The sequence below is a fragment of the Haliotis cracherodii genome, unplaced genomic scaffold, assembly GCF_022045235.1.
Source record: "Haliotis cracherodii isolate W230 unplaced genomic scaffold, xgHalCrac1.p SCAF_8, whole genome shotgun sequence".
Lineage (NCBI taxonomy): Eukaryota > Metazoa > Mollusca > Gastropoda > Lepetellida > Haliotidae > Haliotis > Haliotis cracherodii.
In genome coordinates, this window is record NW_027266341.1 from 28,371,387 (window position 1) to 28,397,857 (window position 26,471).

Consider the following 26,471-nt stretch of genomic DNA (forward strand, 5'->3'; position numbering starts at 1 on the left):
GTACCATGGTGTACCCCGGCGTGGTATAGCGGGAATATTGCTAAACGCGGCGTAAAACCGTACTCACCCATGTTTGAGTGAAGGAGTGAATATTGTGATATGCCACGACTTCACTAACAAATTCACTCATCAGGGGTCAACATTCACTTGGATTTGTGTGTTGATTTACGCCGCAGTCAGCAATATTCCAGCTCTATCACACCGGCTGGTATATAGTCGAGTTAGACAAACCAGTCATTGAATAACGTACGGCCATGCCGTCAGGGTTCGATGACACAGTTAACAAAGTCGCTTGCAAAAAGACAGCAGTTTTTAACGTAATCAATTCTGAGATAGTGAGTGAATGTTGTTTTATGCCACAGTCATTCATAATCAAGCGATATTACAGCTAGTAACATATCCACGTTAGTCTAGACCAAGGAAATCAGTAGGTAACCCGTGAAGATCTGGGTTAGAATAGGTCTTCAGCAACCCATGCTTGTCGTATATAAGCGAATATGCTTTGCTTGTCGTAAGAGGCGACTCGGTTGATGCATGTCATCGTATCCCAATTGCGTGGATCTATGCTCATGATATCAATCACTGGAGTCACTGGAGTGGACCAGACTCGATTATTCAGTAACCGCCGACATAATTGTGTTTTTTGTATGTTTGTAGTTTAACGCCGCACTCAGAAATATTCCAGTGTGTGTGTGTGTGTGTATGTGTGTGTGTGTGTGTGTGTGTGTGTGTCGGGAGTGCGGCGGTAGACAACAAACAAACATTCAAATACAAGGGCGGGTCCAACATTTTTAAAAAAGGTGGGGTTAGGCGTTGGGTGGGGGTGGGGGTGGGTCGTGGGGGGTCCAAAACAACAAAATCCTCTCTCAGATAAGTATACTGCCTACAATATGCCACATTTGGTTTCAAAACAGGGAAGGGGAAGGGGGAGCGACCCCCTGGACAACGCCTCTGGTGTCCGCCTATGAATTATCACGTCTTGGGACAGTAGAATTGGATTTCACACATTGTACCCATGTTAGGATTCGAACCCAGGTCTTTGGCGTGTCGAGCGAACACTTTAACCATAAGGCTACCCCACCGCCGTGGCCCGATGTAGAAACAAAGTGATACACACCTTACCACGAAATACAAGAAATATATGTCTTTCTAATTGTCTGTATGATGTTATAACGTTGATTTCAGGTTTGTTTCCCCCTGTATACCTATTTTCATTAGTCACGTGATATAAATGGATGAAAGTGAATGTATTATGCAGACAACTTTTATGTTGCCTTCGCCCTCGGCCTGGGTACATGTGCAACCCGACTTTTTTTTCAAAATCCTGGATCCGCGTCTACAAGAGTATAATCATTGTCTCGCCTGTGAAACACCTAATTCATATAACATTAATTGGAGTCAGGACCAGATAAAAGTGTGATCGTGTATGTTTATTATAAAACTGTGGTCATTGTTAATTATGCGTTAGTCGTAACCTGCATCCCTCTTCTATCAAAACCCGGCGTCGTCATGATCGTGTTAAGAACGCCTCCCGCTGACCGCTCGCACCATTCTTCTGCAAGCAGCATCTGAGACGGGAGGGGGAGCACCGTGAGGAGAGAGAGTGTTTACAGATACCAGCTTGGGAATATGGATGCTGGGATACCAACTTGCCGGGGTAGCTAGAAAACACAGGTTAGTGGCGTGGGAATACCTCCCTATTGTGTGTGTTGTTGAAATATTGAGACACCGCACCTTTGCGGATGTTCCAGCCCATTCTGAGGTGTATTTGGAACTAAAGACTTCAGTGCTAAACTTTTATGGTTTCAAGATTTCGTGACCTTTTCGCTTCTTGGCAGATATTCCCGCTATGTTGTATATTGCTGTGGTGAGCGTGAGAAGGGAATGGAGGTAGCACGGGAGTCGTGGATATATTGATGGTAGGCCTTATCACACGGAACGTAATTTGTTGCTTGACGAAATATAGGGTTTGATGTAATGCAACGCTATCTTCAACTCACGACGCAATTAGAACGAAGGGAGGGGATCTTGGTTAGATTGAACGTTAGAGTTATTAGAAGTTGCAGCTATGTTCTTGGAGTGGAGCAAGCAGAAACACATGTCGGCACTGTTCATTCTCACACGATCTCACGCCTAAGCAGACACTGTGCTGAGATGAAAGGTGCCCTAGGGCCATGGTGGATTCAGGGCGTCTTGACCATCACCCCCTTCAACTTCCAGGCCCCCACCCCCACAAAGACTCCCCACCCCCTCAAACACTCCCCACCCCTCAAACACTCCCCACCACCCCAAACTGTTCTTTCCTTCAGGTGTTGGTGTTTATAATAGAGGGATTGGTAAGGACTGCCCAAACATAGACTACACTTACCTCTGAAAATATATAATTTTGAAAGAAACATAGAAAAAACTCATTTCATTTGTAAAGGAGTCTCAGTGAGGTGAGAGTTTCAGAGATAAAAAGGTTTGGGTACCATGAGACATACTATCACAGACCGTGTTGTGTCAGAACATCATTAGCTTTTAAAATGACATTTTATGACAAACCTTTTGTTCTCAGTCTGGACTTTAGATTTACAGCAAGAAATAGTTAGTAAACATTTACAGGCAGAGTGATGATTAATTGTAGTGACTGAATAGACCATGATTTGGCAGTCATTGTTGAAGACATTAAACATTCTCATGGTAGTACTTGGTAAGCAACACACAACACATCCTTATATTGGCTGTGCAAATGTTACATTTTATGAGAAAGTTCTTTTCTACAATGGCCTATGTAATCCTCAGAAAATTGACGTTTTAATTGCTTGAATTGTGAGGCAACAAAAACATGCTATCACTTGTAATTGAGAAATTATGAACTATCCCCATTGAGCTGAAGAACGTAGTGGAGGAGTGCTGTGTGGCAACATGGAGAGAGCTTTCCGGGGCACTGTCTCGAGTTTACAGAAGTTTACAGACTCGTGTTTAGAATGGTATTTATAGATTGAAACAAGTTGTGTGGCAGGTAGCATACGTTATGTAATTAGTTGAGACAGTAATAGTATTTACAGGAGTGTGCCTCTGTGTGTGTGTGTGTGTGAGAGAGAGAGAGGGGGGTGGGGTGTCTGAGGGTCTGCATTCATGGCTAAGAAATTAATGAATGCTGGCTGAAAGATATTTTTGTAACAAGATTGAGTTGGTTCATTACTGAAATGCTTGATCCTGTTTATCCAGTGTATTTAATGTCACTCGCACAACTCTCCTGTTGTGATTGAAGGTTTTTTTCAATTCAATGAAGTAGAAAGAACAATATATGTGGACTTCACTAAACCAAAACAACATATGGCTGGAGTAATGCTAATGCGACGTTAAATTTTAACTGATTCACTCAACACTTTAAACATTAAACAAAATATTATGTTATTGAAAATGGAAAAAAGGAATATAAGGAACTTAGACACTTTTTTTCCGAATTTATCCATGAAACAAGGCACAAGCAGAATGTGTATGTTTTGTATGACAGATTTTCATTCTGACAACCAATCAAGTTTGTCTGGAGGTCAATGACAAAGAAAAGGTTAAATGGGAAGCTTAAAAAGCTTAGAATTCAGTGAGTGAGTGAGTGAGTATGGCTTTACGCCGCTTTTAGCAATATTCCAGCAATATCACGGCGGGGGACACCAGAAATGGACTTCACACATTGTGCCCATGTCGGGAATCGAACGTGGATCTTCGGCGTGACGAGCGAACGCTTTAATCACTAGGCTACCCGACCGCCCCGCTTAGAATTCAGGGAAGTATTATGATAAATATCCTGTTGATCTTTGGTCTACTTGTAATTTTCTATCCTTGTAGGTCCATTGTTTATGCTAGAAGTTTAACTGAAGTTCTGCAATTGGAAGTTGGTTGAACATGTGTATAGCATGACAAGCTCTTTACTGTTATATAACACTTTCATCATTCTCTAGAACAGTAAAGAGCACATCTCTGAAGGGCACACTTTTGTTGGTTTTATGTTTTACAGATAGTACTAGCAGGGCTTTACATTGACCTACAAAACTATGGGTCCAGAGGACCACCAAATACAAATTTCAAGGGTCATCACAGGGAATAAGAGGGTCTGTTAAGCAATGAAATGGTGTAGTGTACAGCACTGTAAGATTCAATTCTTTAATTATAGGAACTTTATATTACTTGGTTCAATGAATATTATTATGTGTTTCAACTTCGTTTGATTTTGTAGTCATAACTGTTTATGTTTCTGATCCTTCAAGGAAAGGACAATCTAGCAAATAAAAATAAATGTGTACTTTTTTCAATTTATTTGATCACTGTGGCTTTTGGCTTCACTCCTTCAAATCCCTGAACCGAGAAATAAAGTTGCCTTACCAACTTCTGAATACAGTAATGTAATTACACTGATAAAACATAAAACACGGAAAGAAAGACTTGGTGCAAAACAGTTTTTAATGAATTAGATATATTTCACTAATTGATGTTAGTTATTTGTCAATAAAAGAAAAATGATCTGTGATATAAGGATGGAATTAAACAAAACCATAAATATCAACAATAAAACAGAAGGGTAAGACTTCAAAGAATTCAATATTGGAACAAGAATTATGTTTACAGCATATATAAGAGGTGATGTGATATGGACCATGTGTTGTGGAGTTCAATGAATGAGTTTGGGATTTTAGTTTACTTTACTTACTTTGTTTCAAAGTGACTTTTGCTTGGAAATATTATCTCCATTAAATGTCTCCAAGATAAGCCATCCCCACCCAGCCCTCTCTGCATAAGGACCAGCACTGAGCCTGTTAATGGAATGTCATTTTGTAACTTGAAACTCCACAATCTCGGCTCAGATCCGAGTTTATTCTGACCACTGGAGGACATAGTATACTGGTGCTTTGAAGATATGAATGAGAGTTCATAAGAATTACAGCAACAATTGATTTAGGTTGAAGTATATCGATAAAACAAAAATGACAAATGTTCTTTTGCCGAGACATTCATAACACTACATCATTGAAACATTTTAATACTTTTTCTAAGGGTAATCAATGAGGACATCAAAACGTTTATACATTAACATGATCAAAGCTAGCTTGTGGTATGTATACCATGTATACACAGACCCCTGATCTTGCCCCAGCTGCCGTGGCGACATTCCACCTGTCATGACGCCCCTTGCCACGTGGCCCTAGTTTACACAGAGCTGTGCGATCCTGCTGTTGATAGAACACACCACCATTTTTTGAGCCTCTAGTTAGAGCCTTGATGACAGATGGCCCTATGCCTTTCTTCCCAGGCGGCCATTATGCCGTTTTAATGATTGTGGAATTGCTGGCACTTGTGCTGGTGCTACCAAGTTGACTTGTGATGGAACCTCGTGTCAACCTTACTTGGCGCTTCCAGTTGTTTGAGTAGGCTAGGTAATTGAATAGTGGCTTCAAAATTATTTTCGAAAGTTGTCATTTTCATGCTGTTGACAAGAATGTGGGATACATTTCTTAGCTTTGAAATGTAATACTTTGTTGAGAGAGAAAAAGCATAAAGGTTTATTTCCATGAGAAATATTTGCTGTTGACTTAGTGCATTGCTGACAAGAAATAAACAGCTATTAAAGTAATGAATGGGGGTTGACAGCCTTCTATGTTGGGAAGTTATATGTTGAAAACACAGATCACTAATCTAAGGCGTAACAAACATTGTGCTCACAGAAGTATGTGGACATGCCTGGCACATATAATCCCCCCCCCCCCACACACACACACACACTCCCCAATGCAGAGAAATGTCACAGGGCTAGGGCACTTCCCCCCTGAAGTCGTGTGTGTAGAGACATGGTGTCATGTATGTATAATAGTCTGGACCAGACAATCCAGTGATTGATATCATGAGCATCGATCCACACAATTGGGATTTGTTGACATGCATCAACCAAATCAGCGAGCCTGACCACCCGATCCCGTTTGTCGCCTCTTACGACATGCAAAGTTGACTATTAGGGCAAGCATGGGTTGCTGAAGACCTATTCTACCCCGGATTTAGTATACGGAAAAGCATAAAGTATATCATAGTTATTTCAAAGTATCATGATAGGAATTCGAGTTACCAGGGGGGCGAGGGCTCCTTTTCTATTGAAGATTTCAATCATAAGATCAAGGTAACATGCTTGTCTTTTAAGCCTGCATGGAGAGAGCTACATGTCAAAGGGCACAGGAGATACATTGCGAGGATTACAAGAAGCATCACAACTCTTAATTAGTTGTAGATTTCAGGTAATCAGAAAGAGCAATAACCACATTTGAGTTGTTTATATCATCGTAACATGTGGGAGACAAGCTAATTGTATGGTCATAAATGTAGGTATGGGTTTGGAAAAAATCCGTATAGCTTGTAACTCTGGATTTGGAGCGCTGTATGCAATCTAGCACACCTTCTTCTAGTCTGTCTCACAGTCTCTCAACCAAATTATTTTCCATTCCGCCCAGCCTTTACTGTAATGTTAGAGATCTAAATGAAGCAAGTCTAGATTTTCCACAGGTTTGGGTACCTGTCTCACTGGGGCTCCTTTTCAAAATTAATGTTGTTTGTTTCTGTGAAATTTCTATATTGTCAGAGACAAACATTAGTGTAACATCGTACAGACTTCAGTGCTACTGGCTGCACAACTACACACGTTCTACTGCAGTTACAACAAGGCTGTTTGTTATGTGAGCCTGATTTCTGCATCCTGTTTTTCCCAACTGTGAAAAACACATGTGCATGAATGATGTTGTTTGGAAAACAGTATTTGTCAGGATACACTTGCTTGGATGCTGTGTTAAGGTCCATGGAGATCAAATGAGATGGGATAACTTCCATTAGTATTTTGTGCCATGGGCCATTTGCCTAGAGATGTAGACAGGTGATATTTACCTTACGCTGCTGAGAACATTCAGACAGTCATGGCCTACAGGATAGTTTTTCAGCCAATAATTTACACACACATTGACAAAAGTCAATATATATATAAAATATATAAAAACAAAACCATCCCAGAGGTTACACATTGAGATTATTCATGTTTTTTCCAAGGATCCTAACATCCATTATGTGCCTAATCTTTTCCTTTTATTATTTAAAAAAAATTAAATTACCACATATTTTAACCTGTTGTAATTTGACATGTTAGATATGACATATTTTACCTCGGCAAAATTGATTTGTTCATTGAAGAGCAAGAATAAAACATGAATGGTCTGGATACAACTGCCATTGCTGTGTTGTGATAAGCCAAGATGGCTGCCGGCAGGGTCATGCAGTACGAATCAGCAGAGCTATTGCCATGGCACAGGAAATTGCCTGTGGTAAACTCATGACTGTGCCTCTTTATTTAATGTAATTACAGCGGTTATGGATATGGCATACATGTAGAGAATGGCTCCCAGCTTGTATGGGAGCCAGGTGGTATTTGGAATTCCGGATGAATTTCTATAAAAGATTTCTTGACATGAATTCTGAGCAGTACATACATCAGAGCTGGAGATGGAATGTGGTGTATGGGGAGTATTATTCACAAGCCTATAATTATGATAAGTATTAAGTGTTTCGGATTAGGTTTTATGTTCAGCCATCATTAACATTATCAATAGGTGATTACGATATTTGTCTTGCCATCCAAATGGATCTAAAGTACGGTAATCAAATATGTATTGAAACAAGAGAAAGTAAGTTTTGGAAATTGAATTATTCTGTTCAAATATCCTGTTCATTTGAGTTATTCAAATAAGGAAAGGAACCTATATTTCAAGATTATTTTGTAGATTTGAACTACAAAACTATATAAACATGGTGGTGAGGAGAGTTAGGAGACCCAATACAATTAAATAGAAATGTGTATTGTGCAGAATGTATTGCTCATATAATAATAATGTCTGCCGTATTGAACAAAACAGAATGGTTATTGCAGCTTTGCAAGTGAATAATAATAAGTCAAATAAGTGGATGTACAGAGCTCCAGATAACTTTTTGAACAATTAAGTTTTTACTCTAGGGTTTTAGTTGGGTTATTACATTTTTCATTGGGTAACCAATATTTTTCCTCTCATCTATTCATAATTCTATTGGGTTTTTCCCCAAAAGAGTAAACATTTTAAGATTTAAAAAAAAATGAAATTATGTTTTAGATATATGTAACAATGATACCTGTTCTAAATTTATAGGCTTGACTCGGAAAGTAAAGTAGCTTGTAATTGTGTTTCGGAAATTAGCTCCATTGTACCATGCTGATAAAGCTTCATTGGGTATTTATGCGTGCTGTTTTTATACATTTGAGTTTTTCATTGAATACATGTATGCGTTTCTGAACGCAAGTTAATTGAAAGTAATTGGGTTTTGAATATTTTGTGGGGGTATTTTATGCAAATACGCTGCATATCTGTAGCTCTGGATGTATGGGTTAGAATGTACTTTTCTCAGTCATTATGTTTATGTGCCGTAGTGAATCATCTATTCTTGTGCAGGTGATCAGTTATTTATTTAACAGCAATGATGTACAGAAATATGTACTACGAAGTAGGGATATAGTAACAGAGTTCTTCCTTCTGTCCATCCGTCCATCCATACGTTTCTCAAAGGGGGAAAATGTTCAAAAACTATTTAAGTTAGAGAAACGAAATTTTACACCTTGCCATTAATGATCATGATCTTAAATGAGTTGAAAATTAGAGTCTTAATTTCTCAAATTCATTTTCTACATAGGTATGACCCTTGCACCATTCTTTTCAACTCTGTGCATACTACATGAAATGGGGACAACTTTTCTCAGAAACTGCTGATGTTACATGAACGGCAGGTTGCATGCTTGTCTAAGACGGAGTTTGAAAATTGGTGCCGTAATTATTTTTTTTACAGAGTGATTGCCCTTACTCCATGCTTTTCAACTGTAAGTAAGTGCATAGTGTCTGCGATGGGGACAAGATTTTTCAGAAACTACTGATGTTACATCAATGAAACTTTGCAAGCTCATCTAAGAGATACTTGTGTGTTCAAAAATTGGTTCCGTAAATTATGTTTCTTGAGAGTTACTTCCCTTGCTACATGTTTTTAGATTTTGAGCATACACAGTTATGGCCCTTGATCCATTATATTTTTAAAAGTGCATAGTGTCTCACATTTTCTCAGATACTACTGATACTATTTAGAGATACAAGAGAAATTACTATAATTTATCCATTTGTCTATCCCTCCATGCTGTCTTCATTGTTTCAGAGCGAGATGGGGTGCGGAAGGTCAACTACTGCGGAGTATGCACCGGTGTCACAGCCCGTGGGCATCTACGGGTGGCGGAAGCGGTGTCTGTACGCTTTCATCCTCTTCCTCATGGTGGTGATGATCATGAACCTCGCCCTCACCATCTGGATCCTCAGAGTCATGAACTTCTCCATCGTAAGTAATAAAACCCAACAAAGGACGCACAAGAACGTGTACATTAAGTGATACCGCTACAACGAATTTATCTAACCAACATGTTTTAATATGACATTGTGTAAAATTAAAACAAATTCAAAATTGAAAACAGCCATTTGATTGAGCTGACTTTACATTGTGCAATGTCACATGACTTTCAAGGACTCGAGGGGGGGGGGTCGTGGAGGTGCGGCTTTTGCTTTGAAGCTTGGTATAAGGAATTTATTCTCCCGCTCAGAAATCCACATACAGCCTGTCTTCTTTGTGGAGGGGTACCAGTATAAGGGATTTATTCTCCTGCTCAGAAATGTATATCCCTCCCAGGTGGCATTCACAGTATTTCATCAAGATCACGTGAACCGATCAGATCTCATAATTCTGACGTGGAGGTACGATAATAGTGTTTAGTAAAACATTTTATGAAAGTATGGGAACAAAGATATGATTGATTTTGATTTGTTTCTGAACTATTTTATATCAATTAGTATTAGTAAATCAATTTTATGGATAATTGTATTTCTGGTAAAAATCAAATATTTTTTATATAATATTGACTGACACTTATAGCATATAGTATTGTAGGTATCTTGTCATTGTAGCCTTGTAACAGGTACTACTTTGAAGTGAGACCTGCTTGAAGGGTTTACATTTTAATTGTAAGACCAAGGTTTTACAGTTGAGTTGTATAAACAGCCTTTTGATATGCATCTTATATTGAATTTTGACTGGTTAAAAGTCACATTTTTTTGTCACATGAAAATGCCATGATGTGAATGATCCTGCGACCTCACATATCAGGTTAAACATTGTAACCAACTGTTTTCCCACTGAGCCAGCCACCTGGGCAGGTGATGAAAGGGTGTTCAATCTTACTTGTCACTGACTTCAGTTGTCTGCATTCTGCACATGGGTCTTTTCCTTGCTGTCGTCAAATTTGTTCTATACCATGACTACTGTATTGTTTCACTATAAGGTATTGTTATGTTTTCTTATTGTTTCTGGTATTTCCTGCAATTAGATGGTACATGTTATAGTGAAAGAGCCAGTACGTCAACATTCTGAAGCCATGTTTGCAAACAATAGCCATTAACTCCGGAGTTTACTCAGCCCTGCTTGCCTAATCACAAGAGAAGATTCTGCTACAGTCATTCCGGGGAATCTGCAAGTTGATTGGCTTCATACAACCATGGCATTTATATTGCAATCTAGACTTGATAAACTCTGGTTTCTAGTCCAATATAGCTGGCTAGTTTTTTTGAACTCATCTGTTAGAAAAACACACAAGCTTTTTCTTCTATTTGGCGCTAATGATAACATGACCTAAGTCAGTTTATTCTGCGCAGTGCTTGGCTTGTCGGATTTGCTGTGCGGAAATCTATTGTTTTGGTTTTGAATCATGCAAGGTGTGACGTCACAATTTAAACTTATTTTATGCATGAGTAAAAAAAACCAGAACCGTCAACGTACTTGCCCTTATAAACAGAACTTGGTGGTTATGGCCCTTGGCTTTTCCCTCGCTTGCGGTTTTACATTTTCAGACAAAACAAAACCTTGGAGTCATGCTTTAACATCTTCCTGAGGCAAGAGCGTTAACTGACTTTACAAGTTCAGTTTCCACTCTTGCCGAACTAGGCTGGAATTCCAGGGCTCGATTGTAGTGCCACCAGTGGCTATCATGAGTTATGTCTCTTCTGTGCCTTTCCTATGGACCAATCAGATTTCACCTCTTGTATCACTTGCATTTGCTTCAAACAAAATGGCGGCGCCAAGTCAAGACGATCTGATTGATAATCAAGATCTATATTGTGATAAAACGGATCGCGAAGTGTATCAAATCATGTGAGCACTTTGATTAAAAACATGAAAAGATTTGGAATATATATGTTGACACTGAGTTGGCAGTGCACATGCTTTGCAAATCTTGCAATCGACCGAAATCTGCATGACACTTTACGAACCAGAGTTCGATTCATTGTGCGATTTTGATTGGACTATGCATAGACTCGTTAGTCCAACCAAAATGTAACTCCATAATACCAGCCTAGTTCGGCAAGGGTGGAGTCTGGACTTTTATGGTCAGTTAACTCTCTTGCCTAGGGAAGATGTGCTTTAACTGTAAGATAATCCTCACTGGTTTGTGAAAATAAAAATCCTGTTAATTGCATACTTCTATCAGTTGTGTATCTTTATCACCATGGGGCATGCTAAAAAGTTAACTTGATACTTCAATATGATATGGAGGTTCTTGGTGTTCCTTGTTGAGTGTGGTCTCTCTGTGTGTGGGCAGGATGGCATGGGACAGTTGAAGATCACCCCGTCGGGGGTGAAGGTGGAAGGGGAGGCAGAGTTTGTCAAGTCCGTGTATGTCGAGGACATCAAGTCCAAGGACAACCAGCCTCTGTTTGTTGAGGCGGCCCGGGACGTGCACTTACAGGCAAGGGACGAGAACAACAAGCAGACCGCCAGCTTCAGTCTGGGTGAGAATTCAGGACAGAACATTATACAGCATGTCAGGTCATAGTTGACAGAACATTAAACAGCATGTCAGGTCATAGATGACAGAACATTATACAGCATGTCAGGTCATAGATGACAGAAAATTATACAACATGTCAGGTCATAGATGACAGAACATTATACAGCATGTCAGGTCATAGATGACAGAACGTTATACAGCATGTCAGGTCATAGATGACAGAACATTATGCAGCATGTCAGGTCATAGATGACAGAAAATTATACAACATGTCAGGTCATAGATGACAGAACATTATACAGCATGTCAGGTCATAGATGACAGAACGTTATACAGCATGTCAGGTCATAGATGACAGAACATTATACAGCATGTCAGGTCATAGATGACAGATCATTATGCAGCATGTCAGGTCATAGATGACAGAACATTATACAGCATGTCAGGTCATAGATGACAGAACATTATACAGCATGTCAGGTCACAGATAGATGACAGAACATTATACAGCATGTCAGGTCATAGATGACAGAACATTATACAGCATGTCAGGTCATAGATGACAGAACATCATACAGCATGTCAGGTCATAGATGACAGAACATTATACAGCATGTCAGGTCATATATAGATGACAGAACATTATACAGCATGTCAGGTCACAGATGACAGAACATCATACAGCATATCAGGTCATAGATAGATGACAACATTATACAGCATGTCAGGTCATAGATGACAGAACATTATACAGCATGTCAGGTCACCGATGACAGAACATTATACAGCATGTCAGGTCATAGATAGATGACAGAACATTATACAGCATGTCAGGTCATAGATGACAGAACATTATACAGCATGTCAGGTCATAGATGACAGAACATTATACAGCATGTCAGGTCATAGATAGATGACAGAACATTATACAGCATGTCAGGTCACAGATGACAGAACATTATACAGCATATCAGGTCATAGATGACAGAACATTATACAGCATGTCAGGTCACAGATGACAGAACATTATACAGCATATCAGGTCATAGATGACAGAACATTATACAGCATGTGAGGTCATAGATGACAGAACATTATACAACATGTCAGGTCATAGATGACAGAACATTATACAGCATGTCAGGTCATAGATGACAGAACATCATACAGCATGTCAGGTCACAGATGACAGAACATTATACAGCATATCAGGTCATAGATGACAGAACATTATACAGCATGTCAGGTCACAGATGACAGAACATTATACAGCAAATCAGGTCATAGATGACAGAACATTATACAACATGTCAGGTCATAGATGACAGAACATTATACAGCATGTCAGGTCATAGATAGATGACAGAACATTATACAGCATGTCAGGACATAGATGACAGAACATTATACAGCATGTGAGGTCACAGATGACAGAACATTATACAGCATGTCAGGTCATAGATGACAGAACATTATACAGCATGTCAGGTCACAGATAGATGACAGAACATTATACAGCATGTCAGGTCATAGATGACAGAACATTATACAGCATGTTAGGTCACAGATAGATGACAGAACATTATACAGCATGTCAGGTCATAGATGACAGAACATTATACAGCATGTTAGGTCATAGATAGATGACAGAACATTATACAGCATGTCAGGTCATAGATGACAGAACATTATACAGCATGTCAGGTCATAGATGACAGAACATTATACAGCATGTCAGGTCACAGATAGATGACAGACCATTATACAGCATGTGAGGTCATAGATGACAGACCATTATACAGCATGTGAGGTCATAGATGACAGAACGTTATACAGCATGTGAGGTCATAGATGACAGAACATTATACAGCATGTCAGGTCACAGATAGATGACAGAACATTATACAGCATGTCAGGTCATAGATGACAGAACGTTATACAGCATGTCAGGTCATAGATAGATGACAGAACATTAAACAGCAAATCAGGTCATAGATAGATGACAGAACATTATACAGCATGTCAGGTCATAGATGACAGAACGTTATACAGCATGTCAGGTCACAGATAGATGACAGAATATTAAACAGCAAATCAGGTCATAGATAGATGACAGAACATTATACAGCATGTCAGGTCATAGATGACAGAACGTTATACAGCATGTCAGGTCACAGATAGATGACAGAACATTAAACAGCAAATCAGGTCATAGATAGATAGATGACTTGCATCTGGTGATGTTTCAGAAAAGAACAAGGCGACAGTAATGTGTGACACTTTCGAAGTCAAGGACAACAACGGCATCTCACGCTTCCTGGTCAACAAAGATGAAATCATCTTCGGTGCAGATGAGGTTGTATACTCCGGTGAGTTTGGTTCAGCATCATCTTGAACAGTCATCAGTAATATCATAACCTGTCATATAGATGCAGGAGGAAAGCCCTAAGTGATGCAGGGGGGCACGGGTGGCCCAGTCGTTTAAGGTGCCGTGATTCGCTGTGCGGAGTTGCGTCCCTTGGGCACACCAGAAACCTATGATTGTGGGTTCGAATCCCGGTTCGCCCCAATTATGATTCTAAGTTTGTCAGCTCCATACCCGTGCTCGTGGGATTCACCGAAGTGGTAAACGACTGAGACCTGCATCACGTCGGGCTTTCCTTCCACATTAAGCTGACACGCCGCGATATAACTGTAAGACTGTTAAAAGCGGCGTTAAACCCAACTCACTCACTCATCTAAGTGATGCAACCTCAGATGTTGAACACTTTGGTGGAAAGAACTAGAAACATAATTCGGGTCTGCAATCATAGGTTTCTAGAAAACTTAAAGGGGTACTAGTCATTGGCTTCTTCCTGGTTGTCGACCACTGGCCGTGAGTCGATTTGCTCGCAAACGCATCTGAGCATGACAAGAGACTGGGCTACCATCTGTAAGAACAGAGTAAATAAACTTTGTGGCAATATCAATACTCATGTCTGAGAAGTGATTGGTTACCCGTGATCTATGAAGATTTTGATATTACAAAATGTGCATGTTAATTCATTTTTTCAGCCTGAACAAACCGACAAAAAGAATGGTGGAAACTCATCATATATCAGTATTTGGAAATCCCCCGATGGTTATAGTTTATAAGAAAAAGAATCCCCGCAGTGAAAGCATTTTTCAGATTTCAGATTGCATGGATAATACGATGACTGAGATTGATTTGGATCCTTTGCCTGTATTTCATAGCTTTGTATTTAATCATGCCATGTTAATAGCCTATCATATTTATAATAAACATTTTATATATTTGAGATAGTAAATGAAACCCATTTTGTCATTGTTGTATACTCAAAACAGCAACGGTCCTTATTTTTCAGGCAACTAGATAGCATATAATACAATTGCTTAAACTTACAATAACTTACAATTACTTACAATTTATATCTGTAGTTTATCGTTGGGAAGTTTTTTGATAGGAGACAGACAACACTCAGTCGTTTTCACAAGCCTTTTCGTTTGTAGACGTGTATTTGTTACAGTCAATGTGTAAAAAATATGACTTATATGGGCAGTATATAAAATAAGGAACAGTTGGTTTTTGGTTGGTTGGTTTGTTGTTTTACGCTGCACACAGCAATATTTCAGCTATATGCAGCGGTCTGTAAATAATCGAGTCTGGACCAGACAATCCAGTGATTAATATCATGAGCATCGATTCCACACAATTGGGATCAATGACATGCATCAACCAAGTCTGCGAGCCTGACCACCCGATCCCGTCGCCTTTTACGACAAGCGTAGTCACCTTTTACAGCAAGCATGGGTTGCTGAAGACCTGTTCTATCCCGGATGGATGTCAACTTCTTTATTATGAGGAACTCAACATTTCGATTGATATATGCTTACTCCTTCATCAGGTGAATGAATGCCATGAGTTACTTACTTACTTACTTACTTTGGAGATTTAACGTGCGCTTTCCGACTGATGCGTATTTCGCACACGGGCCCGGCCAGGCCATTTAATGTGTTTCCGAAAGGGGCGAGGGTGGTCTGTGCAACCCAAGAGGGGGCTTTAGGGGTTGCTTATATAGAATTTGGGAATTTTGAGATTTGGAATAGATGCTGATGGGGTTGGGGAGGAGAACTAAGGGAGCTGGGTATGGTGGATGATTGTTTGTTTATGTGATTTTGATTTGGTAGGTTATTATGGTTTTAGATACGTTTTATTAGTTCCGTTTTTATTAAGAATACGCCTAAGGCCTTGAAGTTTTCTAGTTTATTTTGTGGGTTTAGTATTGCTTCTAGAGTGAGAGCCTTGTTTAGATTGAGGGTGGTTTGTAATGCGGTTCAATGTGTTAGGTAGTGTGTGCAGTGGATGAGTGCGTGTTCTGGGGTTTCTGGTTGTTTGCAGTGTGGGCAGTTACCTGTAGTGTGTTTTTTAATTTTTTTTAGGTGGTTATTTAGGTTGGTGTGTCCTGTTTGGAGTTTAGTGATTACTCTGTCGATTTTTTTTGATGGATGGAGAATTTTTGGTTTGGTTAGTGGTTTGCTGAGCACTCTTTTGATTTGGCTGTTTGAGTTTAGATATAGGTTATGCCATTTTTTTGTGATTTTTTGTTTGTTTACACTTTTAATTTCTGATTTTGAGATGGGTAAGTTTAAGCTTATTTCTGGGATTTTGAGGGATAGTTTAGCTGCTTTATCGGCGTTTTCATTACCTTATATTCCTACGTGGGCGGGTATCCACAAGAAGGTTATTTGTTTGCCTGCTTTTGTTAGGTGGTTGGAGCTTTTAAGTATTTGATTTATTAATTTAGGTCGGTTTTTGGTATTTTTGTTTTGGAGGGCTTGTAGTCCACTTAGGGAGTCAGTAAGTATTAGGATTTTTTGGTGGTTTTTGGATTCTTGATTGTGGAGGGCTGAGGCCATGCCCATTAGTTCGGCAGTGAATATTGATTGGTTATTTGGGAGTCGGAAGGATTGTGTGGTTTTAGTTGGTTGTGTGGTATGGACTCCGAAACCCGTGTGTTTGGAGGTCAGATCTGAGGATCCGTCCGTGTAAATGTGACACCAATTTGGCCAATTTTTGTGTATGTATGCTAGTGTGGTAGTTTTAGCTATGTTTGGGTCGGTTTGTTTATTTATTTGGCTAGCTAGTGTTGTGTCTATTTTGGGTATTTTAAGTTTAGGGGTGAAGATATTTGATTGTTTGCAGTTTTGTTTAAGATTTTTAATTTGGTGTTCATTTAGGTAGTTTGTTATTCTTTGGGATATTGGGGTAAGTAAGGGGTGTTTACGAGCTAGTGCTTGGTTTTTAGGGCTGATGTTTTGGTTTATTAAGTTTTGGATGAGAGGGTTTGATTGGGACGCGGCCCAGAAATTTAAGCTTAGCTGTTCCCTGCGTAGACTTAGTGGCATTTCTCCTGTTAAGGCCTGAAGTGAGGTGTAGGAGGTGCCATGTTGAGTGCGTGTAATGAGTTTGAGAGCCTGATATTGTATTGAGTCTAGTTTTTTAGATAGAGAGTTGTTTAGGGTGTTGTATATGGCGCAGCCGTAGTCTAGTTTTGATCTAATTAGGGATATGTAGAGAGAGAGGAGAGTATCTTTGGAGGCTCCCCAGTTAGAGCCAGTTAGGCATCTTAGGGTGTTTAGGTCTTTACTGCATTTATAGTTGTTAGGTTTTGGATGTGAGCATCCCAGGTGAGATGTTCATCGAAAATATGCCATGAGGCAGAGAGCATGTATATGTACATGTAAGAACAGCAAAATTAATAAGATAACAAAAGGTGGAAAATAACAAAGGGTAGAAACTAACAAGGAAAGTGATTGGTGCTGATCGGTGATTAGCAATGGACAATGGAAGTCAACACTTTACAGTAATTAGCGCTGATGGTATGGAAGCCAGTACTTAAGTATCCTAGATAAATAATAGGTAATGGACACTGGGCAAACGGGAGGTCGGGGGTAATTATCACTGATAGGTGAAAGAATGGACTTAGCAAAGGGCAAATTGAAGACAGTAAGGTGATAAGCACCGTCAAAGATTAAAGCAATAAGTCTCGAGCACAAGGCAGATAGGTTCCCTCTTCACGGTTCATGACTGGCTGGTGTTTTCTGATGTCAATGGCTTCTTGTAGTTTTCTTTGTCGCCAGATGTTGTTGGTAGACAGGACTTTGGTGGTTTCCCACATGATGTTATGGTTTTCGTTCTTCAGGATGTGTTCGGAAATAGCAGATTTCATGTTGTGATTGTTAACAGAGATCCGATGTTCTTTGAGTCTTGTGTTGAGGGGTCTAAGGGTTTCTGGTGTACTGGTGGCCACAGTTGCAGGGGATCTGGTATATACATCCTCGGGGGTTGGGACTCGTGCTGCCAGTGCCTCTCCCATTGGCTTGTAGATGGGTCTTCATGAACTTGCTGCTAGTGAAGGTGACATCTATGTTGGCTTTGTTCTTGATGAGGCGGGAAATCTGATGAAATACAAAGTCCTGTCTACTAACAACAACAATTACTGTAATGTGTTGGCTTCCATTGTCTATTGTTAATCAGCTATCGGCCCCGGTTATCTGTTAGCTTCCCTTGTTAGTTTCTACCCTTTTGGTATTTTCCACCTTTTGTTATCTTATTACAGAGCTCCAGATAAGCTGCATATCTGCGTAAAATATGCTTAAAAAATGCAGAAATACGCAGTAAAATTAAATCCAAGCTTATCAAATACGCAACGAACAGTACAGATTCGCTCCAAAAATAAAACTTGTGCGTATCATCAAAATATTGTGAAGTAACCCTGCATATTCGATTAGCAAATCAGCAACTTATTTTGAAATTATAAACGAACATTCCGTCAACCTTGCCAAACTCCACGATGACAGTTACATCATGATCATTTGCCATCACACTTTCTTGTGGAAGTATCAGGGTATTTTTGAGTCCTATAAAGCTCTCGAACCCACACGACACCAGTTTGCAGGGACTAGATGAATAGCGTTTTTAAATATTTAACTTAAATACCCACATGTGTAAAAACTAGTGGGTGACAGAAATTTAAATACCCAGATAGAATTACTGATACCCAATGATTTTAAAATGCATGGGTAAAATACCCACAACACTAAAAGCTTATCTGGAGCTCTGTATTACAACAAAAATAACAAAGACTGTCAAACACAAATTGTTCTGCAAATATCTTCACTTATCTTGCTGTTGTATGATCACTTTTGACCCCTCCTTTTCCAAAGATCTTCACATATCTGTCCATTGTTAGTAATACTGATGTACCGTCTTTCTGTTCCAGGGAAAGCTACTTTTGATGGGTCCGTGGAGACGCCATCATTGCGGGGACCACAATCAGAATCTCTCGTGTGAGTTCCTATTCAGTTCTTGTAGAAAAAGTAAGTGAGTGAGTTGGGTTTAACACTGCTTTGAACAGTATTCCGGTTATATCACAGCGTGTCATCTTGATGTGGGAGGAAAGCCTGAAGTGATGCAGGTCTCAGACATTTACATACCACTTTGGTGAAACCCACGAGCATGAGTATGGTGTTAACACTATTGCCTATTGCCTAGAAACATAAACGGTGTGAACTGGGATTAGAACCCAGAATCATCAGTTTCTTGTGTGCCCAAGGGACACAACTTTGCACAGCGAATTGCGGTGCCTTAGACGACTGGGCAACCAATGCCCCTATAGAAAGATTGGATATTATGATTTGATATAGCTCTACCCTCAACATATCCAGCTGCTTGGGTTGGTGGGATAGTCTAGTGGTTAAAGCGATCACTCATCATGCCAAAGGCTGGGTTTGATTCCTCACATCGGTACAGTATATGAAGCCCATTTCTGGTGTTCTTCCTCCCCCTCCCACACACACACACAATACTGGTGGAATATTGCTAAAAGTGGCATAAAACCTCACTCATTCATTCATTCATTCAGCTGCTAGACTGGGAACAGTACCATGGTGATGTAAATGAATCAATCCTAAACCGTATCAGCAACAAAACAGGGTTTGTCTCAATGCTGCCTGGATCATGTCCTAGTTTGTCAACATCCATCTATTTTGTCACAAGGACATAGCACATACAGGGTGAGTGAGTGAATGTTCCAGGCCACTAGATTCCCATCTTCCCGAGGCAAGAGGGTTAACTGACTTTAAAAGTCCAGCTTCCACCCTTGCCGAACTAGGCTGGAATTCCTGGGCTCAATCGTAGCACCTCCAGTGGCTATTACCAGTTATGTCCCTTCTAAGTTTCCCCTATGGACCAATCAGATTCCACCTCTCGTATCGCTTGGGTTTGCTTCACACAAAATGGTGGCGCCCAGTCGATAGTCAAGATCTGTATTGTGATAAAACGGGTCATACATCACGAAATGCATCAAATCACGTGTGAACCTTGATTAAAGATATGAAAAGATTTGGAAAATATCTGCTGACAACGAGTTGGCGGTGCACATGCTTTGCAAATCCTGCAATCAACAAAAATCTGCACAACAGTTTACGAACCGGATTTCGATTTCAGTGCGCAATTTTGATTGGACTATGCATAGACTCGTTAGTCCAGCCAAAATGTAACTCCATAATACCAGCCTAGTTCGGCAAGGGTGGAAACAGGACTTTTATAGTCAGTAAACTCACTTGCCTCGGGAAGATGCTAGATTCCCCATATCACACATTCCTAATATTGGCTTCTGAAATTGGGTTTAACGTCATGTTAAGGTTAGTGCACTCATATAGCAATGTGGATGTGTGCGTTTTAACATCTTGTGGCATGAACCCCCTTCCACTCTCAGGGCAGACGTTCTACCCAGTCGCTTTATCCACTAGACCACGGAGGTGATCACACCTAACTGAACCTACATAGATAAACATAAATGTTTGGTAAGATTGTAAGGGGGCAGTTGTCGATGTTCTTGGATAAAGACACCAGACACTTCCTGTTTTGAAGTTTTACTTGTGTCTGGTGATATATGTGACATGGATTATCTCCCCTTGTCAGGGTGGAGTCAGAGAGCAGTGCGGTGAAGCTGTCGGCACCAGGGGGCGTGTTCCTGCAGGCACCGGCCGGCAACATCGATATCAACACAGCGGATGACATCAGGCTGCACAGTAAATATGGCTCTGTAAGTGTATGGCTCCTTTCACAAGGAATTGGCTACCGATAAAGATGATTCTTTTGAACCCTTAACCTGCTGAAGGTTGCCAGCTAAGGCAAAAAAATGGTATCATGTTCCTGGTCCCCGCACATGTCATTTCACCCCACCCGACCCTTGCCTGAGGGTTTTCATATTTCCTGGATTTTTTTTCATATTAAAATCAGATCTTAGTTCTGGCTACCGCTAAACAAAGAACTGAGGACATCCCATTACGGGTCACGTCAAACCGACCTTGTGCAAACTTTGACCTACCAATGGAATGACCAATCAGAAGGCAGCTTTCTCGGGCTTTACAGCACAAATTTCAAATTGGCGACTTCGCATCGAAACATATTTTGACAAATTCTCGATTACAAATTTGAAACCTGAACAAAAAACATTCTGGATGGCTAATAGATGGTCTAGATTGTAAGGATTCAGTCTTTAAACCTGCAACTATCGTTCGGAATACCCCATGTTAAAGTTTTTGAGATTGCATGATTAGAAATCACATTCCGACTGTCACTTTCATAATCTGGTAAGCGACGCTCTGATTGGTCGGATGAAAGGTCGTTCTGACGTGACCCCTAATGGGATGTCTTCTGATCTTTGTTTAGCGGTAGCGAGAACTAAGGTCTGATTTCAATGAGATTGGAAATGTCAAAAAAGCACATGACGCACACTGCCTGTGATGTCTGTGCATGTTGGTGTGAGGGTATTGGGGTGTGGGGGTGTGAGGGGATTAAAAGGCAGGTCAGACATCACTCCACTGAACCTTCAAGAATTTTGATACCAAAGACAACTACACTTTTTCTCCAGAACTCAATGATTTGAGTGTCGTGCATATGAGGTTGTCTCCCCACCATCCCCGCCCCCACCTCCCCAAAAATAGAGACAACCAGAAAGAAAGAACCAGACCAAAAGACCAGAAACGTAATACTTTTTGTTTTTGCCTGAAAGTTCTATTTGATGTCACTTGTTTCATGGAGGAGAGGTCTCTGAATTAACTACTTCTAATCCTTGATTATCTGGCATATATCTCCATTCCATTATAATAAATATCATTGAGGAATGGAGATATGATGACAGCAGACTATTTCTTTCTTGTGTATCTTTTTATATATATTTCATTTAATTTTTGATTATAAAGGTACTATTTTAAGAAATTGACATCAAATGAACCTGATACTTATTCGTTATTTCTAGTTACTATTGTTAATATACCAAAGAATACTACCTCTACTACATCATTGACTAAATCCTGTATTTTGGCTTTCATCTCATTATAAAAAAGTTGCAACAGAAGTCCTCTTCACTGTCAAGTAGTTGAGACACTAATATTATCACCCTTCCTCCCAAGCCTCTTGCACTTGCCAAAGATGGGAAAACGCCATTTCTTGCCAACATCTTCATTTAGATGGAGATATTTGGGGAGGTCGGTGGGATTTCCCATGATGTAATAGAGGTAGTATTTTTTTATCCCCCTCAACACATATTAAAATGGACACAGTACATCCGTGTGTCCGTCCTGGCTAGATGTCATTTCTGGAGCAGGTCTTGAAAACCGTAAATAGTACATAGACGGGTCTAGTGGTGAACAGGTGCCTTTCCATAGTGTGGGAATTTTGAAAAAAAGAAGATTTTTTGGCGTTCCATAGCAACAACTTTGACTTGGTGGTATTGCTCGTTTCCGAAGCAGATACAATATTCCTTCAGCATTGATAGGTCTAGTAGTGAACTGGTGCCTTTTGATAGTTTGGGATTTTTAACAAAATTAGTTTTTCTGTTTCCACAGCAACAGCAACAGCTTGGTCTCAGGCTGAAAATGGCGATAGTGCTCGTATCTTGAATAATTAATAATTACTACATACCTACGAATGCAAAACCTCGAGTCAACTTGGTCCACCAGTACTTCTTTTGATTTCTTTGTTTAGTTGAACCTCAAGTTATCCTCGGTTTCGTTTCTTTAACCATTCACCATTTCTGTGTGTACCAAATGACAGCCTCCAGCCAGAAGTGCTGACCAAGTGTTCGAGCGACAACACAAAATACATTTAAAACTAGCCTTGGCGTCCTATGTCCAGAGACGAACTGCCTTTCCTCACTCATGCATCCAAGTATCAAGTGTTCAATGTCCATATGGTTCAGGGTAATTATTTTTGGTGGGAAAGTTTAGATTCAGCCAGGAAACGATGGGGATGGGGCTGCCTCTGTTTGGGGATAATTTCTTCTATTATCCCCCGCCACAAAGTGGAAAGGGGGATATAGGAATGGCTGCTGCCCATCTGAGCAAAACTAAAAAAAACATGATATCTCTATCAAACTTGGCACATAGATAGGTCTAGTTGTGAACTGATGCCTTTTGATAGTTTGGTATTTTTTAAAAATGTATTTTTCCATGGCAACAACTTAGACTGAAAATGGCGTATTGGTAGGGGATAAGAGTTTTACATGCTTATATATTTTTTTCACTATCTTGATGTGCTACATCACCCCACCTCCTTCTTGCAGATCCTGCTGGACTCCGCCAACATCTTTCTGAAGAGGCTGAAGTTGAGTAGCCCCACAGGCTCTGGGCGCGAGTACCCTGGGGTGCACCAGCTGTGCATGTGTCCCAGCGGGCGCATCTTCCTCGCAGCGCCCAGCGGGGACTGCCGGGCTACTGGGGATATATGTAATTCCAAGAGATAGCAGAAATGATTCCCACCTGACAAGACATGGTAACCATGGTAACACTCTGAGACTTTGAACAGTGTGAAGAGTGCTGACAGAAATTCTGGATCAAGACATTGAAGTGGATTCAAAGACTATTGGGAGATGGCTGCATTTGAGTGTGAAGACTCTCGTAGTGTTGAAATATTTCCTTGATTAATGGTGCTTATTAAAAGTGCCTTATGAGCAAGACAAAGAAAGCTTATGAGCAATCTGTTCATCTATGCTGCAGCTCATACACTCAGATTTGTAGGAATGATTGACAGAATTGATGACGTTTCCTCATCTACTTCCTGTCATGAGCAGTGCTAATAATATGATCCTTGGGTGTCTGTGTGCTCCAGTCGTGTCGTCATGGACACAGGAGCTAGTTCAGTTGGACCGTGAGTCTGTGACGGCCTCATGCCTTCCAATCTGAAAGGATCCAAGGCTTCATGTCTCAAACTCTAGATGACGGTTTTCTCCATATGGTTTTACATACAAAGTAATAAAAAGATGACACTATTCTATATTCCCCAAGAAAGTACCTGAAACTTAAATACTATAAATTGGATATTTTCTTATATTTGTAATTTTTGTGCTTTTATTTAGGGCAGGATAAACCATAAAATCTAAAATAGCTATTTTGAAATAAAGATTTGGTAGATCAGTTTGGAACACATTTTTAACGTGAGTACAACTGTTTGAATAAGGGAAATTTTCAATACCATTTCTTGTGTAGGGAAGATCTTGTATTTGGTGTTAAAGATGGATTGGTATTTCATTTCCACCTGTGCTGATTTTACAATTCTGATATTGTCCTGGGAACATACCAGTTTATCATCCAAAACTGGCTCCAACAGGAGATATCGCTTGGATGAGATGATATCTACACTGTAGATATTGCTGCAATGAAATTACATCACAATGCTTTGCAGACTAGAGTGACGTCACTGGTTACCATGACGTCACAATCAAATGACATCACTAATGGCTCTGCTACTGAAACTGTTAGCGGTACTTTTTACGCTGAAGACACTGCTAATAATTGTCTACAAATTGAAAAAGTTGGCAGAATAATCAATAAAATCTCACCCTCGTGTCTTTTGATATCAAATATATCAACACTCGTTGATAAAAGTGGCAAAATTCCTCGGCAAGCCTCGGAATTTTTCCACTTTTATCAACTTATTTGATATCAAAAGACACTCGGGTGAGATTCTCTATTTAATACTGTTTGATCTGTTTGCCAGTGCTTGTGCCACATCACTTTAATCATTGACGTCAAAATACAAGTGTGTGGCGAGACAAAACATGGCCATGTTAAATTTGACGTTGACATTCAAATTCATCATCTTGATATTTTAAGTGGTCCTATATCATATCACAAACATGACAGAACAAGCCATCTGAAGCAGCATCAAGGCACCATGTGATGTGGGTCAACTGGTGACAGGGTGATGCATGGCAAGACTTGACTCTCTCTGCGATACGTAATATATACGTAATGTCTTACCTATTGATGGCTGTCAACCTTTTTAAAGGTCATTAGATTTAGGCTTGTTGGGTTCAGTAATTTCTGGATGGGGGCTTTGGTCATCTTCATAAAGCATTGTTAGCACTCTGATTGACTTAGTCGATGCTTAATGATGTGAGTTACCTTCATAATGCCACTGTCTCTTTGTGAAGCTGAGCCAAGTGCTCACTCCATGAAGCAGTCCTGGTGCTACAGCTGAAGTAAGGGCCACAGAATATGACTTGTGTAAAACTATGATCACTGTATGAGACGGAGGTCCCTGTTCAAAAGAGCTATCTTAGCGCTAAGGCAATTGTAAATCCCATACCTAAATCTAGACTTGCGATAGTGATCTTTGCTATCATGAACTTCTCACAAGTATGGAGAGTCATACCACGAAGATCGCTTTGTGGGCGGAAGCGCCTGCTGTAAACATCCTCCATTGTCTGATGCAGGATACCCACTGGGTCATCACACTCCAACAGTTCGCATGGCAGTGAAACATCTAAGACTGGGCCGTGTTCATCCGGAAATGTCACTTTGTAGATGAGTACTTTTAGGGGCTTTAGGAACATGTTGTTATATGCAAAGGATATTACTCCAAACGTATTATTATCAATCAAAAATGAGCTAATCTGGATGATTTTAATCAGATTTTGTTAAATCAGGTTTCACATCGTGGTTCTGATGGCATATGGTACCCAAGCTGGTATCCGTGTTTTCGTATACTGGTATCTGTGTACTGTTGTATGGTTGTATATAGTAAATAGTATCACACTGTCATCTACAAGGGTAGAACACAGCGCTAGTTCACAAGTCTTACTGCTTGTAAGTTTGACATTTTGGCTTATAGAATTTCTGGCAAAAAATTCATGATTTTAAAAGCTTCTAGGCTTTATATGTTTCCTTCAATACTTAACAGTAGATGTTGTGAACTAATAATTTATCCTGATTTCTCATTTTTATATTTTCAGCAACTTTTCTAGTATTCACCAGACACATTAACAGTATGTACTTACTTGTATGTCAGACAGATAAATCTGCGCAAATATTTTTTGTAGTGTATATTGTATTAGGCCATTATCAGTTAAAAGATTAAACACTTTCAAGATTTGATAATTATTGAGATGTTTAAGTATTTATGAGCTACCATTCACTAACGTTTATTATTTAACTTGTGGAACTATGTAAATACTCGTCATTGTTGTCATTGTCATCAAATATTTAG

At 39.8% G+C, this 26,471-nt stretch overlaps 1 protein-coding gene across 1 annotated transcript; it reads left to right on the forward strand.

Annotated features, from left to right (window-relative positions):
• The first annotated feature begins 1,551 nt into the window (after positions 1-1,551).
• LOC139449447 (zeta-sarcoglycan-like) lies at positions 1,552-26,471 on the forward strand. Its single transcript, XM_071230847.1, has 7 exons — positions 1,552-1,674; positions 9,241-9,417; positions 11,726-11,915; positions 14,164-14,283; positions 19,198-19,264; positions 20,901-21,024; positions 23,548-26,471. The coding sequence occupies exons 2-7, from the start codon at positions 9,247-9,249 to the stop codon at positions 23,725-23,727; spliced, it is 852 nt and encodes a 283-aa protein (XP_071086948.1). The 5' UTR covers positions 1,552-1,674; positions 9,241-9,246; the 3' UTR covers positions 23,728-26,471.